Raw genomic sequence first — 23531 nt, forward strand, 5'->3', positions numbered from 1 at the left:
GGAAGAACATGTTTTGAAAATAGCGTGAATGAGAAAGCAATGGATACAATGTCTGTTAAAAACTGAGGTCAAGGTTTTATAACTCAATTCTGTAATGAATTACTGAAGTATCTTCGACAGCCCATCTACACAATTTTAATATTTGGAAACTGAAGTGGAATAGAGGAAGCTTCCAAAAACGTGGATTTTTAAAGCACAAAAGACAAAACTAATTGTAACCTTTTGTTTGAAAGGGCAGATGACAGAGGATATAATGACAAACCATAGATATATACTACGAGAAGAGGAAGACAGAACTGCTCCACTGTGTAATTGTAGTGCTAATTTGACTTTGCAAAGCCACTTTGAGACAATTAGGGAAAAGGAGTTGGGGAAATTCCTTATTAAATGTCCACTGAGAGACAGAAGATGAGCATCCAAACCAGAAAGGATTCATTTAAAATTATACAAACGAAGGAGTAATTTTAATTTTATTGGTTCTGAATAAACAAAATCGACAAGCAAAGCTGGACTATGAATGAAGCACTTAAGAGAACTATTTGAAAATCCAGCTTGTATCAGATTATGTCTGTAAGAAGCTAGGATGATTCTAACTCAAAGGGAAGGGGAAAAAGATGTTGATTTTCTGAAAGAGTTTTTGAAACTAGATGATTTCAAACATAGTTGACATTTTTCCCTTATGTCACTGACTCCACAAAGTCCCCACTTGTGAATTCTATGGAATTCAGCAGGTTGTACCCCTCTGGTACAGGAAAACCTAGGGGCCTGTGTTAGTACTGCGTATCTTAGAGGTGAACTTGAATTCTGTAATATTTCTGGCATCGCACAAATGTCAAGTCAAAAACTGTTAGGTCAGCTGTACACTGTGCTTAAGTGATCCTGATCCTTCGTCATGGATTACGAATGTGCAAAGGAGACCCAGAACACTTCATCACCCAGCTTAGAAGCTGAGAGCTCAAAAGCATCACTGCAAAAAACCAAACCCAAACAACACTGCAGTTCTGTGGGTGTGTAAACACAGGTAAGGTGAGACTCTTCAACAGACACGTTAAGTTCTTAATCTCCACCTCTGAACGGGTAGAACTTCCCAATAAACAGGTCAAATTAGGTGATCTGAGTTTACTATGAGGGAAAACAGAGCCTCGTACCTGCGGCGTGTTGGTTTCGGAGGTCCTGTTTTCAAGTTCCTCCTGCAGGCACTGGTTTATCCTTTCTGCCTGCAGCAGCTGCTGTTGTAGCTGCAGAAACTGCTCCCTGGGCACCGTCGGACAGGCTTGCTGCTGGCGCAGCTGGAGATCCCACGTGGGAGGGGATGGGCTAAGCATCACAGTGGACCTCAGGTGCTGCATCTGGAGGACAGAGGGAGGCGGAGCCCGGTCAGCCGCAGTGCCTTCAAGCACAGAGCTGCCCTTGCAAATGTCAAGCAGAGGGAATGAAGCTGATGAATTCATTAACGGCCTCTCAGACCCACTGATCACTTGAACACAGGACAGTACGTGACTTGAGTAAGAAGTGAGTAACGGGAAGGGTCATTTTCCTTAGGAGATAATATAGTTAAGAAGTAGGATTTCTTAAAGGTTTTTAGACTTAAAAGATGTACTTCCTCACTCATGATGGACCTACATGATATAAGTCATGTGTCTGAATTCTACTTCATTGTTTCTGGCACTAGAACTTTTAATTATGCCTGTTTAAAAAAACAGCGGGGCACTGGGTGGCTCAGTCGGTTAAGCAACCGACTTCAGCTCAGGTCATGATCTCACGGTCCATGAGTTCGAGCCCCACGTCAGGCTCTGTGCTGACAGCTCAGAGCCTGGAGCCTGCTTTGGATTCTGTGTCTCCCTCTCTCTCTGCCCTGCTCATGTTCTCTCTGTCTCAAAAATAAAAGCATTAAAAAATAAAAATAAAGACACAAGTTGGGGTAAGCAAAGGGGAGAAAGTGGTTCAGCTTTAGGGTTTTGCCACTTTACTTACCATTCATAAAGACTCTTAAAAGCAAATGTTCAATGACTATGTATTTTCCAGGTTAGCAACTGAGTCAAAGAATCTCCTATCCAAAATTATTTTAACCTATTTTATTTTGTCAATGTTCAACTCTTAAATGGCACTGTAAGATAAGCAATTCTGGGACAGAGGGTGATATAGAAATACTTGTTCAAGACCATAAGACAATGATGTGTGTATCACATGCCGAAGTTGGGGAGAGGAAAAGGAAGGAGAATGCACACTGCATGTGGCCAGTGAAGCATGGCACTCCACATCTGTCGATACATTCAGCGGACTGAGGACTCAACAGAAGGCATGCAATGAAGACGACCAAGTACCAAACTCAAGAAGAAGCACCTCAAGGCTTCTGAGAGGGGAAATAGGCCCTCTAAGAGACGACTATAACTAAACATTTACCATGAAACTTCAGAGCCACTATCCATTTCCTTCAAGCTAAAGTTCTGAGGTGGGAGATTACCCGTTTTGAAATATTTCTAGTTACAGATTTAGAAAACCCACCATTTTATTTTCAGGAATAAAGAATAGGGAGAGTTATGATCCCATGATTTTCTATCAGCAGGATGAGTTTCTTCACATATATCTTTACATACTGAGGAAAATCCTGGCCTAAATGTAAACAGACATATGCCACAGTTAAAGCAAACTGAAAATGAATACTGGCTCTTACCTTAAGTATGTATTAACTGTTACAGTCAGTAGAAATGATTACATGAACAGGGAGTCTAATGAGAGGTCTCCATGCTATGAAATTGATTGAAAGAGAATGTTCTACCTTCACACACTATCTCAGGCAGAGAACTGCACCCTTCTCTGCTAGTTCCAACCACAGAGTTCTAGGTACAGGTTAGCCACAGACAAAACAAAAACAAAAGAAAATTACAGGAGTCATAAAGAGAGGAAGAAAAGTATGAGTTACAAAAAGAGAACAGTTAAAACTGGGTATATTATATACCTGAATAGGTGTGCTCAAGTCAGAAAGAACTTACAAAAACCCCAACATTTACATTTCTCCGTGTATAAACTTTAAAATATCTTATTTCTCTGATCCTGCAATGTGAGGATTGGGAACTTACCACCTTTTCTTCCACCTACCCCACTACAATTATTTAGAAGATTCCAGGTCCAGCATGGGTGGATCTGATGTTAAATACTTGGTTTTACAGTTTATATTCTGCATCTCCAAATGGCAATTTTCTCGTTTGAGTGTTTGAAAACTGTTGGCTACCGGAGGTACCCAGTGGACTTGAGAAGTGCTAATATGGACTGGAACCCCTTTGTTGAATGTTCAAAATGAACTGTTTATAGAACACCGCCTCATGTAGTTCAAAGAGCCCCAGAGTGTGACTCAAATTCTTCTATTTCCTAGTCTAGTGATGTGGGAGCATGCCCTGGAGCATGGATATGTATTGTATTACATCAGCGACTTTTAAACTGGCATAGAAAGATGAGGAGAGATGCCTTCCGTCAAGGGAGTGCCTACATCAGATGAGAAAGCTTTCCTGAAATTCCTTGATCCTAAAAATTCTGAAAAATAATGAAGGGAAATTGCTTATGATGGCTAATCATGTCAAGGGGGGTTAGGAAGAGATGGAGGTTTCTGAGGACGGCTCGAGCAGGTGGGAGAAGAATTGGCCTGTTAGCAGAACATTCGGAGAGGATCTGCCACTGCCTAAGTATATACCCTGTTACTTATCAATTTGGTACTAGAGAGGTGGGGCTTAGCTTCAGATATCTTACTCCTCACAATATATAATTATTTCATCAGAAAGCATGTCTGTATCTAAACATAGCCTGCAGCTTGGGCTTTTGAACACACTTATTATATGCTATTTATAGTTTAATCTCCCTATTAGTGGATAAATCAGAGAACATAAGATTGGCAGAAACCTCAGTGGTCATTTAAATGTCAGTGTGACATATTTGCCAGTATTTCGCCAGATTTCGTAAAAATCATCCATTTAAAATTACCTTGGCATGTCCAATTTCTTAAAATATTTAAATCTCTCTCATCCTATAATTCTGTTTTTAAGATATTTGTATTCGTAGTAGTTTTTAAGAGCACAAAGACATTTTCTACCCATGCCTCTCTACCTGAGATAAATTTTATAGTACACTACGTGATATTTTCATCTACCCAAAGCAAAATATCTCTGTGAAGTTTTTACTTATTATAGGAGGATTTGTACGGATGTTGTTTTACATCCTGTAATTGTACTTAGTAATCAGAAAGCAATCTGGTAGACTGGATACTCAATGTCCGAGCTGACAAGTTTTACAACTCCATTTTTATATTTAACAGATGTACCTCTCCCGAGGCAGTGCTGAATTACAAATCTGTAATAAACCATGACAGCACCTGAACATTAAACTTCTACATGCTGATATTCCCAAATTCCTAACCCAAGAGGCTGTTAGCAATCCATCTATAAAACACTACGTATGATATGGGAGGTATCGGGAAACCGTTACAATCACAGCAGTGGTGGGGAGCTCTGGGCCAATATCAGAGTCCCCGCCCCCTGAATTTGTTGAGGTATGGGTCCTTGCATTTTAGGATTACCCACATTATTCCTTCCTCTGTGAAGCAGTGTAAATTCCCGTGACTATGTAATGAGCAAAAATGTCTATCAAACTTGGTAAGACAGACCAAAGAATTCAGCTTGGCAGCATACTTTTCCAGTTTTTCTCGTAATAGGAATTCATGCTATGCTGCTCTCTTTCAACAAACGGCACATCCGTGGATTAAAATATTCTTCAGACTGAGGCCCTTTGCTTAAAAACTCACCTCCATTAGCTGCTCATCCAGTTTTACTTGTTTCTTTTTCAGGCCTTCATTTTCCAAATGAATTGTTTCTAACTCTCTTTCAAGGGAATTCATCTGACTGACCTGCTAAAAAAAAAAGAAAACAAAACAAAAAAAAAAAAACCCAAAAATTTCCTTTACAAACAAACACTTGAGTTGCTCTTCTTTATTTTGACAAATCCATGCTAGTCAGAAATCTCACCCCTTGGAAGAAAGCAAAGATCATTCAGCAAAGGAAAACAGTACTATGATTCAGTGCATCAATTATATTTAGTTTTTGATCATCACTGCTTACATAGAACAGATTCCGTAAGGCACCTGGCTTGCAAACTTTAGTGTCACTCACTGTAAGAAACACACGCAGGACATAAACTCATACCCATAAGTACATATATACGCATCATCAGTTATAAGTGCATATCACTGAAAGAAAATTTCATGAAATATTTATCCTTACCATGAACCATGTACTCTGATATTTTCCAGTACGTTTTATTAATAAAAAAGGTAGAAGTTTTCACTACATCACTTTCATGATCCTCTACGATGGATCGGTGGGGAAAACAGTCTTAAGGCAAAGTTTAAGTCGGGTTTAAAACAGAGTACAAAAAACCTGCTTTATTTAACTCCTTTCTCAATTTTAAAGACTAAATTTGAAGATTTTATGAGTATCCATTTTTGGAATTCTCTATTGCAGGAAGAATCTAATGAGCTACCTGACCCAGGAATTCGGAATATTGCTAAGTAGAAATACAGGACACTTCTATAGAAGGCTGATTTTGGTTTCTATCAAAAAGAGCTGAGGAGAGTAGCAAGAATTTTTAAACAGAAGAGTAATCTTTTCAAGTTAAAACCTATCATTAGACTTTTCTCTCAGTGAGCAGCTGGATGAAACCCTTTATCTTTCTGAAAAATGTACTTGAATGTACCTAAAATTAAATGGCATTTTGGCTTTAGAGCACAAACCAGTCTTCTTACCGCCTATGGTCATAACTTTCACAAACTTAAAATTTTCATAAAATTTTTGTGACAGAAACAAATGATTGTTCATCATTCTTCCCAGATTTTTACACAAACCATAATTTTCAGAAGAGGAAGGTAACAGTGACCACTCTGAGTTTTGGTTGAGAAGAAGGAAGAAAGAAAAACAAGGGACAAGAACTCCCAGGGTAGCACTGGGCTTAGATCTCTTACTTCAGGGAACCAAGTACAGAAAGCAAAAGTTGCTCTAGAGACTTATCCACATGGTAGCCCCCCTCCAACACGGTCCCTAGTGATGTCCACCCATGGTGTTCACACCCTTGGTCTGTGTGACCAACCGAAGACAGCAGAAATGATGGTGTGTCCCTTCCAAGGATTAGCTTATAAAAGGCACTACAGCTTTCTATAGTGATCTTTTGGAATTTCTCTCTCTCTCTCTCTCTCTCCTCTCACTCACTGCCATGTCCTGAGAAAAGGCCCCGGTGGTGAGGACCTGAGGCCTCTGGTAATCAGCCAGCCAGAAACAGAGCCTCTTCCTGTAATATTACTGAACTTGGACGTGGATCTTCTAGTACCAGTGAAGCCTTCAGATAAATGTAGTCCCAGCTGATAGCTGGACCACAACCTCATGAGAGACCCTGAGCCAGAACCACTCAGCTAAGCTGCTTCTGAATTCCTGGCCCACAGAAAAGGAGACAACAAATGTTTGTTCTTTTAATTTGTTGCACAGCAATAGATAACTAACACAGACCATATGAAGATGTTCCTGATATTCAGGATATATATATTTTAAAGTATATCTATTTTGCTAACTTAAAAGGGCTGTGAGGCACTCAGTTGGTTGAGCATCTGACTATGGTTCAGGTTATGATCTCGCGGTTCATGGGTTCTGTGCTGACACACATCGGGCTCTGTGCTGACAGCTCAGAGCCTGGAGCCTGCTTCAGATTCTATGTCTCTCCCTCTGCCCCTTCCCCATGTGTGCTTGGTCTCTGTCTCTCAAAGGTAAATAAATACTAGAAAAAAATTAAAAGGGCTGTAATACTGCTAAAGATGATTAACCATCTTCATTATGAATGCTTAAAGTTAACTGCTCCTTTGCAACCACCATTCAATCATAAAGAACTATAATACTATTTGACCAGATTACAAAAACATACATGTAAGGAAGAACCAAAATATACCATTGTGATCACTTCCTTGGAAGCATGCAGGGAAAGAAACATACACTTAGGGACACATCACAGTAAGGACGTTGACACATATAAACTCTCAAAACTTACCTTCCTATTAGTAGGTGATCGTTCCTTTTGAAACTGTTCACACTCTCTCTTTAAGCTCAACTTCTCTTGCTCTGTAGGCCTCATCGTACCTGATGAGTTTAGATGTTTTTGGTGCTTAGGGGGAAGAAGGTTTGATTCCAGTTGACGGACCTAATAACAACATATGTAAGAGGAAGAAATGTGAAGATAGTCATCCAGTGAGGAAGAAAAACAAAAAAAGAACATAAGGAAAGTTTTTATTCAGTACTTGGGTTCTGTTGTATTAAAAACACTTTTTTTTCCCAGTCAAGTCTGCCAATTTTTTTTAAATTTTGTTAATGTTTCTTTATATTTGAGAGAGTGAGGGGCGGGGGGCAGAGAGAGGGAGACACAGAATCTCAAGCAGGCTCCAGACTCCGAGCTGTCAGCACAGAGCCCGACATGGGGCTCAAACTCACAAACTGCGAGATCATGACCTGAGCCAAAGTTGGACACTTAACCGACTGAGCCACTCAGGCGCCCCAAGTCTGCCAATTCTTGAAGTCTGCTTTTTTTGGATTGCAAACGATCCTTCTAGGTAAATCTGTTTTTAGTCTGGTTGGGTCTAAAAACCCAACACTGTAAGCACCAGAGAATAGAGGACGTCTGGATCTACCAAATCGCTGGGCGTCCACAGGGTGACGTGGCTGTCAGGAAAACATAGTCCTAGGCACTTGCTCTCTGACGTGAGCATGCCTTTTAGGAGTCAGTGATGTGACAGTCCCATCAATTTTATATTGGACTGTCCACACCTGAAACCATGTATCCACACCAACAAGTTCCATGAGGACAGCGACCATGTCTGTCTTGTTCAACGCTATAACTTCAGCAATAGCAGAGTTTCTGGCACAGAGTAGGTGTTCTAAATCGCTATCTGTGGCTCTTCAGAGAGTTCTTTCTTAAGAGAAATGTTTAAGCATAGGTTAAGCATAGTTGGTCAACTACTTAGCAAAAGTAAAGACTATATATAAACATCAGTTTAGTGGTTGGAAAAGATCATCTTCAGAGACCATTCTAACCTTAAAAGGCTGAATCTTTAAAAAGGGGTACTTTTTCTCTTACAAGGAGTTAGCCCAATAAGATGGAGTCCAATTTTGCCACTTTTGTACTATCAGTCTTGACAGCTAGTCTCTTTAAATGAAGAATACATAGTTACCATAATTCTCATGAGTCTGTATTGAAAGTCAGGATTAAAATCATTGATTTTAGTATAGAACTGATTACACAAAATGAAACAAAATATTTTATAAACATATCAGGATAAAATTATTTGCAAGTAAATGATAAATTATGCATTCTTAAAGTAAGTCTGCCATAGCAGAATACTCAAATCCATACCCTAGACCCATTTCAGTCCTATTAAACATTCATTTTTATACCACACTATTTTCAAACGTATGTCACCATGTGCCGCTTTTCGTTACCTTGTCCCGTGAGTGCGTGAGTTCCGCTTTGGTGTTCCGCACCACAGTTTGGAGTCTCTCGTTCTCTTGCCAAAGCAGCTGTTGTTCCTCCTTCATCAGATGATCCATCTGGTCCCAAGAAGGCCTTTGCTGCTGGTTATGGAAGGTGGCTATTTCTGGGGCCCAGTTCTTAAGAGCAAATTGAAGAGTTAAGCCTTAAAAACAAGCTGATTTCTGTTTTGAGTATATTTACTCAATGACAATAATTCTTAGGAAGCACCTTTCATTCTTCGTATCTTCTAATGGGGGTGAGTGTATGTTGTGTGTGTGTGTGTATGTGTCTATATACACACATACATACCGTATTTGGGGGGTGTGACTTAAAAAATGTTTGGAAACTTCTTTGTTTAAAATGATCTTCGGCAAAATAGTCCCATCAAGTCTAACAGCAAAGATGACTGTAGGGCAAGTCAATTCTATATAGAACCCAAGTGTGTAGAGATTGGTGGCCTTAAAAATTGCTTCATACTTATCAAGTTAATGCTTTGAACCCAGATCACTATTCTTTTGGTTAACAGAACACAGAGGGAACTTCAAGATGCACTGCTAACTTGAAAGCTTTCACAAGCTAAACTCTTTCATTTTTCCCATATGCAATCATACCCTTTTTTAGAATCCAAAGCACATACTGTCCATGTAATTGAGCCCTGAACTCAGGAATATGCTTTAAGCTACCAAAGTGATTTTTTGGATTCTGGAAAATGCTTTAAAAAAGGTAACAAGTAGGTAAGCCTTTTGTGTTTTAAGCTAAACCATGAAAAAGAAAAAGTTACAATCTCATTTTGAGAAAAATGTCAGCCCAGAAATAATTTTTTAAAATGGAAAGAACTATTGTTCTTTTTAAAAAAAATAAAGAGGAGGTTCCTGGCTGGCTCAGTAGGTAGAGTGTGAGACTCTTGGTCTTAGGGTCATGAGTTGAGCCCCATGTTGGGTGTGGAGCCTGCTTAAAAATATATATACGCGTGTGTGTGTGTGTGTGTGTGTGTGTGTGTGTGTGTGTAAAATAAAAAGTATCACCAAGATATAACTGGATTAAAATAACTGTCCTACTTTTATGGTAGGACAAAATGTTAATATCTCCACAAGGCTGACATCTATAATACCATTTCTAATTTATATAAGCACACAAAATAGCATTTTGATATATTAAAATGAGATACACTTTATATAACATCAAGAGTGTTTTTGTTACCGCAAAATAACTCAGCGTGGTCTCCTGACCTGCGCAACACAAAACGTAACCTTGTCACTATGCTTCCATTTATATGAAGTTCAGAAAAAGGCATCCCTAACCTATGGTGGCAGTGGGTCAAAAAGTGGTTCCCTTGTGGTTATCGACTGGAGGGGAGACATGAGAGCCTGCTGGGTGCTGGCAATGTTCTATATTTTGAAATAGGAGTTGTTTACACAAATATATGCACATACATAGTTATGGAAAATATACACGTGAACAAATAGGTTTGAACTGCACGAATCCACTTACGTGGAGATTTTTTTTTTGAGACAGTATTGTATTTTCTCTAGCTTTATTATAAGGATACAGTACATAATATGTATAATACCTAAAATATGTGTTAATTGTTTATATTATTGGTAAGGCCTCCAGTAAACAGTAGGCCTAACTATTAGTAATTAAGTTTTGGAGGAGTCAGAAGTTTTAGGTGGATGTCTGACTGTACAGGGGGCCGGGGCTCCTAACCCCTGTTGTCGTTCAGGGATCAACCATATATTTATGTAAACACACACATCCATAAAAATATTCAAGTTACAGACTTAAAATCTGTGCACTTAACTGTATAAAGTTATACCTCAATAAAAAAGAAATTACCTTGTCACCAGCATTCTGAAGTTGTTTATATAAAGACATCACTTCTTGTTTCAAAGCCTCCTTTTCCTGCTGAGTCATTCGTAGGTCAGATTTAATCAGGGACATTTGCAGGTTCACATTCTGTAGGGTGTCTTCTAAACTCTGAACCTGCATCATGAGAAAAATCTTACATTGTGATGCAGATCCTCACGGCCTCACCTACAGCATGTCCAGGAATGAATGAGCTAAGATAAGAGAATTCCAAGGTCCCTTATATTTACTATATCCAGCTCTTTTTAGTAGCCTCGTGGAGACCCCAGTTATTATGTATTATTTACAGGATGTTATATTTAGAGCAATGATGAGCTATGTCCTGGAGCAAGGTGTCGCTAACACAGTCATCTGGTATATGACCAAGTGATATCTTACAGAACCAGTGAGTACCAGCTGGCATGACAAAAGCTAGCTCAATCCCATGAACCATGAGGTCACAACTTGAGCTAAAATCAAGAGTTGGATGCTTAACCGAATGAGCCATCCAGGTGCCCCAGTATCTATTTAGTTAAAAATAATCTAAATTTGTAAAAGCAATGTTGATAGATATCAAAACAGGGCATGAACCTGCCTTAGAAATCCTTTTTCTAAATCAGAAACAAGCAGTCATTTCCACACAGTATTCTTAAGCTTTTATAAGTAATCTCATAATGATGAGGTAATCTCATAATAATGAACTCTGAGGGAACTGTTGTTCAAGTTTCATCACACTATAAGCATATGACAAATATTAATCAAATTGAATCATTATGAACCCTCTTAGGCCCATTCTATCTGGAATATTCTTTCTACTAGGAATTCTGTTGGAATACATAGGAAAATAATTAACTGTACAGGTGAAACAACAGTTGGCCACATACCTTTTCCTGTGAAGCCTCTAGTTGGGACTTTAAGGTTTCACTCTGGTGTTCCCAAGATTTCTGTTCTTGCTTCATAGTAGCAATTCTATGCTCTAAAAGACTTGATTTTGCCAGCTGTTTCAGGAAAAGAAAAGAGATAGCAGGCATGTTTGCAAACATATCTAGCCTCGATTTGTGCATCTCCACAGAGGCTGAAAAGATAAGTGCCATGTGGGAGCAGGGCAAGGTAAAACACAGACATTTTCCTGACTCCCTTTTCTACCTTTAATTTTGAAGAGTCTCTTTTCTTTGGTGGTTTCCATTTTTCTCTCTCATTGCCTCATTGTGGGTGAGAAGTGGTAGGCCGGGAGGCAATTAAAACTCTCAAGAGCGTACCATAATAGGAAAACATGGAATGCCTACTAAGGCAGGTGGGGCGAAAGCAGTGTTGTGGGATTTGCTAGGGAAAATATGATAGAAAAAAAAGCGTGTGTCTATGTAATAGATCTCAGAGTATTATATGCGACAATACTTATTTATATATTAAGTAGCATGGCTATATATTAAAATGAGGCAAACTGTATATTACTATATTTAATAATATCATCACTAAACAAATTTAGCCTCCTGTTAAAATCCTGACCTCAGAAATTCAGAGGGCGCGTAAGGCCTGCTGAAATGCTGGAACGATCAGGCTAAAACGGGACTGCTGAGTGCCACTGGACATAGAGAAATGCTCACTATGGTATACACTGTATGGTGATGGTAAAAAGTCTTCTGTTTCCTACCTTATCCACACAGCTCTTTAGTTCTTCACTGAGAGCCTCCTTTTCTTCCAGCAGTTTTTCATTGTAGCTGAGAACACTAGCAAGTTTTTGCTGGAAGTCACCAAGATCAGGACATCTGTGCAGCTGTAAGAGATCAACAATCCCATCATGTCTCATGGCTGTATTTATAAAGAGGTATTTATAAACAGGGCATTTTCATGGCTGCTGCTACTTCCCTATCTACATAGATATTTCAGAGGACATATAAACTCTAAGGAACTATAATTAAATTTAACAAAATGTTCCCTACTCGATTCTCTCCATTCTCCAACTGACTGCCAAAATGTCTGCTCAGATAGATTCAAGCAGACAGACACTGTTACGTAACGGTCCTAGCTTCCGTTGTACCTCAAGGGAAAATAAGTGACATACTGCCATTCTGTCATCAATTTAACATGTGTACATACATAGCACCATACATTTTCCTCATGCTTTTTTAACTAGAAAAAAATCTTTTTCAGCAATCTCAGTCAAGAGTATAGAATTGGCATGAACCAAGGACTGTGTATCAATACAAAGACAAGTTTAAAGCTAAAACAATCAGCGTTTTTCAGTTTGTTTCATGGGTCCTTCCCTTTGGAAGAGGCCAAAATTGCCTGGCTCAGTAAAATGTTAATGCGGACACATTGGCTTCCTCCTCTCCACTGGAATCAAGGCAAACCAAAGGCTGTTTCCGTTCCATTTCAGTATCAGCCTTACTAGGACTGACATTTTGGGGGGCCTTTCTGTGTACTAGAGGATGGTTAGCAGCATCTCTGGCTTTTAGATGCCCATAGCACCCCTCTCTCCACACACCAGTTGTGAAAAACAAAAATGGCCCTAGATACTGCTAAATGTCCCAGGGTATGGGAGTGATTCCTACCTCCCCGCCAATGACTGCTTCAAAGAGACCGATTGTTTCTTACACGTCTTTACCCTTTCCCATAGTCCATATATTTTTAATTTCCCTCTGTTTCATTTGACTTCCATATGTTCAGTTCTTCATTAAGATTTTATGGCCATCTTTCTACTTTATACCTTAAGTTCTTTGACACATTTAGCTTTAGAATAATATGACAAAATAGACTTTAAGGGTTGAATCTTGTCTTCAACTGAGAACAAATACAGCACACCTTACAAATCTAAAGTCAGAAGGACATAGGACAATGTATTTTAAAGTACCGAGACACTGGTTTACTAAAGGATCTTTCTCCTTGGCTCTCTGCCTTGCTTCCTCATCCCCAGAACCTCACAAAGCCTGGTACCATTTTGGGTGTGCAGGTTGGCATGTGGCTTCTGCTGATGCTACTTGTGTTTCTTTGCTGTGCAACAGATAATTTCTCACTCACAAAGTAATTTTACTTGTATTATGTCCTACAGAGCAGCACATACTTCCTAGGTCCATGCCGTATGGCAGCAACAATGGGCTGATACTATCCTACTGTCGTGATCCAAAAGAGCCCAGATGCCGTGAAACAACTTTCTACCCAAGGCAGACAAAGCTCACCATTTTTCCACTTCACTGTTTATCCCACCACCTCTGTAAAACCTTCACAATAAAAACATGCCAAATGATGTCTTCACCATGCTATCTTACTCCCAGATCCACTCCTTTTCTTCTGATCTCTAGCTTAGCGAAGTCACAAAACATCCATTTCCCATGCTATGGATTTGGAGCCCATCATTATCATCTTAAAGACCGAACAACAGATTTTCAAAAGGTAAAGGAGAAAAGTATGCCCACGGTAATTAGGATGAACTTGGTAATAACAGCATTGGAAAACTTAGGCCCTGTGAGCTTCAACTTTTGGAATGTTTATAAAGGCAGACAGCTTCTGTTATGGCAGAACAGATCTGCTCTGCAGAACAGCATCTGACTTACAGAACTCCTCTCAGGTACCAGTACTAGGCATTAGGAGAGGCACAAACTCCCCGGAAGGCTTATAATCCTGTTAGGAAGTCAAGACTTCTAGGAGTCAACTAGAGATCAACACAAACATAAACTCAGTGCTAGAGACTCAGTATTTCAGCATTCAGAGGACACCTTTGTGCTCACAGGCTGAACAGATACAAAAGAGAGAATCTGATAATCTAAGGATGTCCTAATATCGAAGTAAACCTTAAGTGAAGCAATTTTAAAAAACAGAACTAAATTCTCCTATTTATAAATTAGGATTGCTCAAATCCTGTACTCACTGAAAAGTACAGAATTAAGAATAAAATAGGACAATGCTCAGGATATACCTTTAAGGTGAACCCTCTTTTATACTTAAAATTAAGTCTTTGTTTGAAACTTTGACATAGGCTTCTTAAAACCAAATTCATAAGTGAGACTGCATCCCTGCTAATGTTCTAGAATTTGCTCCTTAGCCCAAGATAGATGCCACATACTTGCCATAAGAAAAAAGAGAAAGAGGTACCTTTTTGTGTGTGTCACACCAGTCTGGATGAGTAGTTATTAAAGTTATGAGCAAGAAAGTCACTTTCATTTCAGACAAACTTATTATTACTTTGTCACCCGGCTAGAGGAAAGCAGAGGGACAAATTTCTTAAACTGAAGCGGCTGTGACTGATTTATAGAATTTTAGTCTACAACATGTCAGTTACACACCTCAAACAGCATGTAGAGGTTTAGGAATAGGAGCCCTTATACGTGGACTTGTACTGCAAACCCTCAGCTTTTACGAAGCAATGAGCTAGTTGACAGGACAGTGTATTAAGGACGTCCGGTGGCTGGCAACGCCAGACCATCAGGTTCACCATGTACTGTGAGCCTCTCCACTGCACCCACTCCCAGCAGCATACAGTCTTACTTGTTTCATTTTCTCCAGTTCATCTTTGAGAAGGAGGTTCTCCTGTTCCACAATATGAGTCTGTATTTTCACTTCAGACAGTTCTGCCTCCAGAGAAGACACTAAAGTGGAGGACTAAGAAGAAAAATTAAAAAATCAAAGAGCGGACATACTCATTTAGCCTAGGGAAACTTACTGGGTTCACAGAAGGCAGCATTAAAAAAACTCTAGCCCCCGATTCAATGACATACTCTTTTATGACCATTATATTCAGTGGAATGAACCAAAACTATTTTTTTTTAAGTTTATTTTTACTTACTTAGAGAGAGAGAAAGAGAGACAGAGAGACAGCATGAGTGGGGTAGGGGCAGAGAGAGAGGGAGAGAGAGAGAATCCCAGGCTGGCTCTGCAGTGTCAGTGCAGAGCCCGACCCAGGGCTCAAACCCATGAACCTTGAGATCACGACCTGAGCTGAAACCAAGAGTTGGGCGCTACCCAGGTGCCCCCCGAAATTATCTCTTGAAAGACTGTCCACCTCAACGTCATGAACATGATTTCTCAGGTAGTTTTTTCAAGTCTCTCCACTGCAAAGTTATTTCTCTTGGGGGAGACAGTTTGAGACGATGATAACTGTGTTTCTCCTTAACCTTGTTTATTAATTTTAGTTTCTATCGGATTTTGTCTACAACAGTTACTACTCTCATGTTTGCCTAATGATAACTTTCTATTTTCTTCTTTCTTTATCAGAATTTATTTATCAGAATTCTGCTTTAAGGGAGAGGTGTTAATTCTCCCCCATTTAGTCAATTTTTAATATCGGCTTGTATCCATACCTATTTATTTTATTCTGTATTTATTTTATCCTTTACTATGATTATTTTGTTGGTCAAACTCTTCCAGCTTTGGCCATGAGGAGCTCTTCAAGTGGGGTTCTGTGTCCTCTCGATATGCGCCCCATCTATTTTATTTTATTTATTTTTAGCACTTTTTTCTTTCATCTTGTATTTTCCCTGCCCTAGCCCTAGAATCAATCATTTTTCCAAGGAGCCCTGGCTTCTTTTAAAAGAAAATGGTATTTAGAAACAAGATCTGGGCACTCCATCCATATACACACATCTATATCTCTGTATCAATCAATCAATCTATCTATCTATCTATCTATCTATATATTAAGAAACCTGAGTTTATACTAATGCCTCAAATTCCAGTCCAACACCAGAGGGTTCAGTTTAGCCTTCCCCCATTTCCTCCTTGCAGCTTCCTTCTCCAACAATGAGAACCTCAGTTCTGTTGCCTATAATCTATTTACTTATTTGCTCAATTCTAATATACACAAAGTGGTTTCAGAATTACTGACTTATCCCCCATGAGAAACACATTCACTGGCTGGAGTATTTTAGTGTTTGTGTACCCTTCTTTTTTTCTTTAGCCCTACAGTATGGAGTCAAAATAATCATTTCCAGTTTACTTAATTCTTTTCTTCCCCATCGTAATTATGTTATCCATTTACAATATAGTTAGGTTCATTTCTTAGTGTTTGTGTTCCAGGTTGGTATTCCTCACCATCTGATTGGTTTCGATTGGATGTTTATCTGGGGGTATGTGAAGAGTATGTAAAACACTGCTATGCTTCTAAGAGTCAGAGCCATGGGAAAAGATCTACTCAGGGAAGTGGCACTCCCTTCCCTCATCTCTTCTACAACCTTCCCATTCTTCTCTTCCATCCCTTTCCCACCCACCTTCTATGGCAATCATCTCTTTAGTTTCTGGTTTATCACTTTTGTATATTTTTCACACAAATGAGTGAGGATATGAGCATGTGTATTTTAGAACATCCCTTTATTTCTTACATGGACAGAGTCATCCTATACTCTTTTGTGCTTCTCTTTTTCACGTAACAGTGTGTCCTGGAAATAATTGCACATTGGTAGACAACTTTCCTTCCTCCCCTTTCTTTTTTCCCTCTCTCTTTCTCTTTTTTTATGGTTACACAGTACTACCCCAAGGTGTGACTGTGCCCACCACGTTTATCCAGGCATTCTCCTATATATGAACGTCTAGATGGTCTCTAATATTTTGCAATTACAAACAATGCTACATTGAGTATATGTGCATATGAGTATTCATGTTGCTGGAGGTGTACCTTTAGGGTAAATCCCTAGAAATGGGCTTGGTGGGACAAATGGTAAGCTCATATGTAATTTTGTTAAGTATTAGCATATTTCCTTCCAGAAGGCTAATATCAGTTTACACTCCCAGCAACATATAAAAGTGTCTGCTTTCCCCAAAGTCTTGCCAACAAAAAGTCATGGGTGAGAAAAGATGCTGTCGGTATTGTTTTTACTTCCATTTTTCTGATTATGATTTTGAGTTTTTTCACGGACTTGAGGGACATTTTTATCTCTTTTTTTGTGATTTATTCATTAGCCCTACTTTCTGTGGTATAGGATATATAAATATTTTTCCCCAGTTTGTGAAATGTCTTTTGACTTTGTCTGTAGCATTTTTTTTTTTCTTTTTTGGCCACAAATTTTTTGATTTAATCATTTCTTTTTTGGTTTAATCATTTCTTTTTTGGTCTCTGGTTTATGGGTCATAGATAGCTTTTCTCTACACTAACGTTAAAGACAAATTGGCCCATGTTTTCTTCTGGTACAGACGTAGTTTTGTTATATTTAGGCTCCTAATCCAATTAGAGTTTTTATCTTTATGCACTATATAAGATATAGATATCTAATTTTTTTTTTTTTTTTTTTTTTTAGAGAGCACATGGGAGAGGGGCAGAGAGAGAGAGAGAGAGAGAGAGAGAGAGAGAGAGAGAATGAATCTTAAGCAGGCTCCACACCCAGCACAGAGCCCAAGGCAGGGCTCGATCTCATGATCCTGAGATCATGATCTGAGCCAAAATCAAGAGTCAGATACTCAACCGACTGAGTCACCCAGGCACCCATAGGGATCTAATTTTATCTGTTCCCAACCGTCTACTGAGTTGTCCAGGCACCACTTATTTATGAAATCCATCTTTACCCCAGTGATTTGTTATATAGTAAGTTTCCACTTGTATTTGAGTCTAATTCTAGACCTTCTGTTCCACTTCTCTATTCATTTGCTGATACTCTACTGTTTTAAGACTTTACATCTAAGAAATTGAATGTAAGCATTGCTTTATGCTTTGAGATTTTCTCCCAGAAGTTTGGAGGGTGGCCACATTCCATACCTGCACTTTACATTGTTCCAGTTCTTCCTTCAGATTAGACTTTTCTTGTTTCCATTCCTCCAATGTACTGCGCCCTGGCTCTTGATCCTTCTGGCGTAGCATTTCTGCCAGACGTTGATTAAGTTCTTGCAGTTCTTTCTCATTTTGAGAGTTCTTTTGGCTAAGTTCGGTATTTTCCAAATCCAATTGTTGGTTTTGGGTTTTTAATTCGGAAATCTAAATAAAATGGAAGTAAGTTTTAAAGACTAGTTGCCCTAATTCTACTAAAAAACAGATTTAGAGACTATCTACCCAGGGGAAAAAAACCAAAGTTTTATACATACGTATGTACACAAACACATCCTTAATAATAGAATTTAATACGTTATTCATTATTACAAATTCCACCACTTGGGAAGTATATGAAGAAGTGATAGACCCTCCATTTGGTCTAGCTCCACAGGGGTTGCCATTGTTCACAGCTGGGTACCTATCCCTCCAGATTGTTTTCTATGTACATACAAAACTCGCATGTATGTGGAGGTTTTCTCCTTTTTATAACAAAAGGAAATTTGAATCATTTCAGATATTTGGGCAGCCTGCTTTTTCCACTTGTAATAGTTCACAGACTTTTATCTTTCCAAGTCAGTGCATTCAGAAACCACCACAAGCTATATTTTTTAGTGGCTCTAGCATATTGTGTCGAGACATTCCATAATGTATTTATCCATTCCCACACTGACATACAAGTTTGTTATCATTCTTTTAATTATGAAGAAACAAACCAATCTTTTGAAAAACTCATTTACACAGGGTACCATTTTGAATTTTGGGTCATTTTCTTAAAAGTGGGGCTACTGGGTTAGGTAGGAGGTATGCACCTACATTACTGGTCTGAATATCCCCAAAATGTCTTCCTCATGGTGCTACCAACTTATAGTCCTATCGAAAATGTATAAGTACCTTCATATCCTTACCCCTTTTTAAAGACTAGATGGTATCTTTCATTTTTGCTAACCTGAAAGATGAAAAAAGAATTTATTTGCACTTCCCTAATAAGGTTAACTATCTTTTTATATGTTGTATTTTCCCCCTTTACTTGACCACTCCTACCAATTATCTGTTTTTTCAACAGGGTTTTGCCCTTTATTTGTGAGAGCACAGAATATATTTTGGATGTTAAGACCCTGTCTGTTTCTAGTACTGAAAATTCTCTTTTCCCAGGATGTCCTTGTCTTTTGGCTGTTTCAGGCAGATTCTTAAATGGCCTTGTCCTGCACAACCCCATGTCATGAGACTACACAAATTGGGCACTTGAATGGCACAAGCTATCTGAATCAATTCTAATCCTACGAAAAGATACACTGATACTCTATATCTGTGAAATTCTGTCCTTCCCTTTTTGGTTTCAGTCATGGTGATGAAGGAAGGAGCTAACATCAATTGAAAAGAATGTGAGGGACAGAGTATTTCATAGATTTGGATTTAGAGCTAGTATTGTCTCCCCATTGCCACTGATTATAAAATTTATATTAAACACTCAGAATCTAGAAATAATATATAATTATATTCACAAAAAAATATAAACCTAGCTTAGAGTCCGCATGGGGTGAGTTTCCATTCTGAAACCCGGGATTCACAACTTTATCATCACTAGCTACATGTGATTCCAGTAGTATGTCCTATAATTTTATAAATTGCAAATTAAAAAAGAAAATTTCAGAATCAAGAACACTGGGAAATACCAAGTATCTCCTCACCTGTTTCTTTAAATTTTCAACCATCTTCTGAACTGCAGCTTTTTCCTGTTTTACAGTTTCTATTTTTTGCCTAAAGGGACAGTGAAAATATAAGAGTTAGGCTTTAAAAGTTGAAGTCAAAACAGTCTTAGTCCTTGCAAAAATGCCCTAAGAAAATTTAAGTATATGTCTTACCACATTTCTTCCTGAGATCCATTTAATTTCCCTAATTTCAGGTTAGAAATGCTATCTTCTTCATTTAAAGTAGTAATTTCACTTCTCAAAATAGAATTTTCTTCTTGAAGCTTCTCAGATTCACATCTGAATCACAGAGATTTAAAAATATCATTATAACAAGGCAGTCATGTGGCATCTTTGGAAAATGCTTTCTAGGAACTTCCAATAAAACAAGTATTCCATGCCAGTTAAAATGAGAAGTCTAAATTAGTAGACTTTTAGTACTGGAAATCAAGCTCTGACATATTGACCCCTTTCTTTTGGGGAGATAAGAATTTCACTAAAAGACATTAGGGAAGTGTGGCTGAAACACTGGAGTGCAGACAGAGACAGGAACCGAGACTACGCCCGCTATGTTTGCTGGTCTTCTCAGTGGCAACCATACTGCTTTGGGCAAAAAACTTCCATTTATCTCGGGCTCAGGTCCTACCTGCTCTATATAGGCATGGGCCATATTGCTAAGCTGTATTAGCTTTAGTTACAGACCTCAGGGCACCTAGGAAAAGGAAATTCACTACATAAATAAAAGAAATATGTACACTCATGTTCACTTTGTGATGTTTTTCAACTCATTATGTTCTGATTTTTAGAACCAAAAATGGTCTGAAGAAGGGGAAAAACTACATCTGGAATTCAATTATTTTGTTTCAGATCATTCAGATAACGTGATGTGATATTTTCCAAGTCTTTGAAAACCAAACTTGCTGGAAGACTATTGCAATCATGTTATATAAAGTCAAGTGAGCAGTGTTTCGCATGAGTTTCATTTCTGTCTTAAGTACAAGCACATTTATTAGAATCTGATAGCTCTTCAACCAAATGATATGTTCTAAGATAAATTTCCATTGTTTACACAATATCAGCATGTACTTCAAGTGATAGGAGTGAAGAACTGTAAGTCATAAAGCACAGAATTTTTCCTATATTAGTATAAGAGTTCTCATCTACCAAGTGAGTTAATCATAAACAAAAGGCATTCTCACAGAACGTGTTCCATCAAATGCGGGAAACAATTAACATTTAGCAAAACCAAAACTACCAATCCAAATGAAATGCTAGAAAACAGTTAAAGACTTGACACACACTGAGGATGCACATGGTTAAACAGCAAACACACTCCATTAGGACACCCTGAACGAATGACATTTATTTCCTGTAGAGGGGGAGGGGATGCCTCCTAGGCAGGGTTATTCTATCTGTTAATACGACACAGAAGCAGAAGGAAGCCTACGGTACTGCTCTCTTCCTGAGGACTAACAGGTTAGTTTCTCTAGGCACAGCAAGCGGCGGAAGTTAGATTTGGTGAGATGCTCTTGGGATTCCATGAAGTTCAGAAGGTATATACGTTACCTCAGAAGTTCAACTTTCTGTTGCATCTCACTGCACGTGATTTGCAAGTCATGCATCATCGCCTTTAGTTCTTCCTCGTTTTCTCCTTGAGAAGGTCCATCTTTCTGCTTAACTAAAGTAGTGACTCTCTCCCTCAGCTTTCTAGTCAGCTCCTGCAGCTTCTTCTTCTCCAGTTCCAACTCCGCTATGGTGGCCTGACGCTGAAGATGTCCGTCTTGAAGGCCCAGCAGAGCGGTGTCTTCCTCCAGCAGAACTTGGTTCTGTACTCTGGGCTTCTCTCGACGTGTCCGGATTGTTCTGTGAAGCCAGGCAATTTCACTCGCTTTTACTTCTCCCACGAGCTGTGCATTCTGCTGCTCGAGGTACTGGTTTTCTTGATAATGTTCTTCTAGAATATGGTGGACACTTGTCACCGTGGGCACACGCTCTTCCCATGTCTGATGTCGTCCGAGCACCTTCTCATCAGGTTGGACTTCCCGGTTATCTAAATGGGCTTCCCATAAGGAGAAGCAGTCACAGCGCAGCACCGCTCTTTCCTGGAGCCTCTCGATCTTGCCTTGAAGCCTCAAAACCAGAACATGCAGTTCCTCATTTTCTCTCTTGACCTCATCGTAACTCTTTTCCAGGCTAAGGAAGGTTTCAGTCACCTCTTCAACTTTCTTTAGCTCATCCTGCAATTTGAAAACTTCCGAAGTGAGGTCTTTGTTATTTTCTAGGGCTTCGTCATAGCGCATCTCCATCACTCTCAGCTCTTCCTGAAGACAGTCATTTTCTCTGCTGGCATCTTCATATAACAATTTATACTTGGGGGAAGCCTCGGGGATTCTCTCAAGCATCTTCAGTTTCTTTTTTAGCACAGAAACGTCAAAAAGTAGGTCCTGTTTCTTTTCAGAAGCTCGACTGCAGTCTGCACGCAAGATCATTAGCTGTTCCTGAAGCTGACAAATCTGATTCTTCAGGTCCCAGGTCTCGGTCCTGGTCTCTTCACTATTCTCGAGCTCGGAAAAACTCTCTATTGATGCTTCAGACTCCTCTGTCTTGACCTCCTGTCTCTGAGCTGAGCTTGTCCCTGTACTTCCCAGATCCCGGGTCTCATCGTCTTGTAGGTCACTTAGGGCACACCGTGTGGCTACACCTTCTACTTGCTTCGTTTGATTTTGCAGTAAAAATGGCTCTGTCCGTTCCACAGAATTTCCAAAGAATCCAGTAGTTGGCTCGTCTAAACAAGAAGACATCACCGACCCTGGCTCTAATTTCTGTAGCTTCTGTTGCAATCTCGAAATTTCAGTGGCCATTTTCACATTTTCCTTCACTGCTCGCTCATGAGCTCTCTGCAGGCTCAAGAGGACATCTCCATTCTCTTCCAACAACTGCTTTCCTTGCTGGAGCAGGGACATGGCTCCACTTCCTTCTGCGTCCTCCCCTCCTGTTGCCCGGCAGCCACTCTCTCTCCTGGAGAAAGGAGATGCCACCTGCTGCATTTGCTTGATTTTATTCTGCAGCCTGGAGATTTCTGTGCTCATCTGGGCCCTCTCCTGATCTGCCTTCTCACAGGTCACCCTGTGGACACTCTCCATGGCCTGAAGCTTGGCCATCATTTCCTGCCTCTCCCGGTCACGTTCCATTTCCAGCTTCTCAAGCTGCTGGCTGGCCTGCTGCTCTGAGGCGCCCGCCTGGCACGGGACCTGCTCCCTGTCCTTCGGACCTCTGTCACGACCGCTCTTCAGCTCAAGTATCTGGTCGGACAGCAGGCTCTGTTGACTTTCAGACACGTTTCTTAGATCTTCCAGGTCTCTGAGCAGCTGCTCTCTTTCAACGACCATACTACTCAAATGTTCCTTGTACGTTTTCTCCAGCATCTCTCTCTCCTGGGTCAGGACCAGAGACGTTGCTTTCTCTCTTTGCAGAGTCTCTTTGAGCTGCTCCTGGGCTTCGGCGCACTCCTGGGCGAGCTCGTCCTTCTCAAACTCCCACTGGGATCTCTCCTCCAGCTGCTGTTCCACGAGCTCCTGCAGCTCTTGACGGTAGCGCCCCTCCAGGCTCCGCAGAGCGCTTTCACACCTCTCGGTGACCTTCTGACAATCAGCCTGGGACTGGGCTTCTATCTGAGAGGTTCTTCTATTACACTCAGTTTCCATTTTTTCCCTAAATGTAGT

At 39.7% G+C, this 23531-nt stretch overlaps 1 protein-coding gene and 1 long non-coding RNA gene across 22 annotated transcripts in view; one reads left to right on the forward strand and one right to left on the reverse strand.

The window, feature by feature from the left end:
• The window catches only part of LOC122222617, an 80975-nt gene that overhangs the window by 43705 nt on the left and 13739 nt on the right, over positions 1 to 23531 (forward strand). For 4 of the 12 annotated variants that reach the window (XR_006203804.1, XR_006203805.1, XR_006203798.1 and 1 more), the window contains 2 exons: positions 12098 to 12217; positions 13442 to 13644. The exons of 2 other annotated variants lie outside the window; for them this stretch is intronic. This is a non-coding gene — a long non-coding RNA (uncharacterized LOC122222617). Of the gene's footprint in view, positions 1 to 12094; positions 12218 to 13441; positions 13645 to 23531 lie in introns of those variants that run through there. 6 more of the 12 variants (XR_006203801.1, XR_006203808.1, XR_006203807.1 and 3 more) reach the window with 2 other exon arrangements.
• The window catches only part of NIN (ninein), a 95591-nt gene that overhangs the window by 5224 nt on the left and 66836 nt on the right, over positions 1 to 23531 (reverse strand). For 7 of the 10 annotated variants that reach the window (XM_042943171.1, XM_042943170.1, XM_042943173.1 and 4 more), the window contains 12 exons: positions 21376 to 23520; positions 19984 to 20109; positions 19810 to 19879; positions 18071 to 18286; positions 14875 to 14988; positions 12044 to 12166; positions 11277 to 11390; positions 10384 to 10530; positions 8517 to 8684; positions 7075 to 7224; positions 4793 to 4897; positions 1149 to 1349 (listed from right to left, as the gene is read on the reverse strand). In XM_042943171.1, coding sequence (XP_042799105.1) covers positions 1149 to 1349; positions 4793 to 4897; positions 7075 to 7224; positions 8517 to 8684; positions 10384 to 10530; positions 11277 to 11390; positions 12044 to 12166; positions 14875 to 14988; positions 18071 to 18286; positions 19810 to 19879; positions 19984 to 20109; positions 21376 to 23520 — 3679 coding nt within the window. The remainder of the gene's footprint in view (positions 1 to 1148; positions 1350 to 4792; positions 4898 to 7074; positions 7225 to 8516; positions 8685 to 10383; positions 10531 to 11276; positions 11391 to 12043; positions 12167 to 14874; positions 14989 to 18070; positions 18287 to 19809; positions 19880 to 19983; positions 20110 to 21375; positions 23521 to 23531) is intronic. The other 3 variants (XM_042943176.1, XM_042943179.1, XM_042943180.1) reach the window with 2 other exon arrangements.

Source organism: Panthera leo, chromosome B3 (assembly GCF_018350215.1).
Source record: "Panthera leo isolate Ple1 chromosome B3, P.leo_Ple1_pat1.1, whole genome shotgun sequence".
In the NCBI taxonomy this organism is placed as follows: domain Eukaryota; kingdom Metazoa; phylum Chordata; class Mammalia; order Carnivora; family Felidae; genus Panthera; species Panthera leo.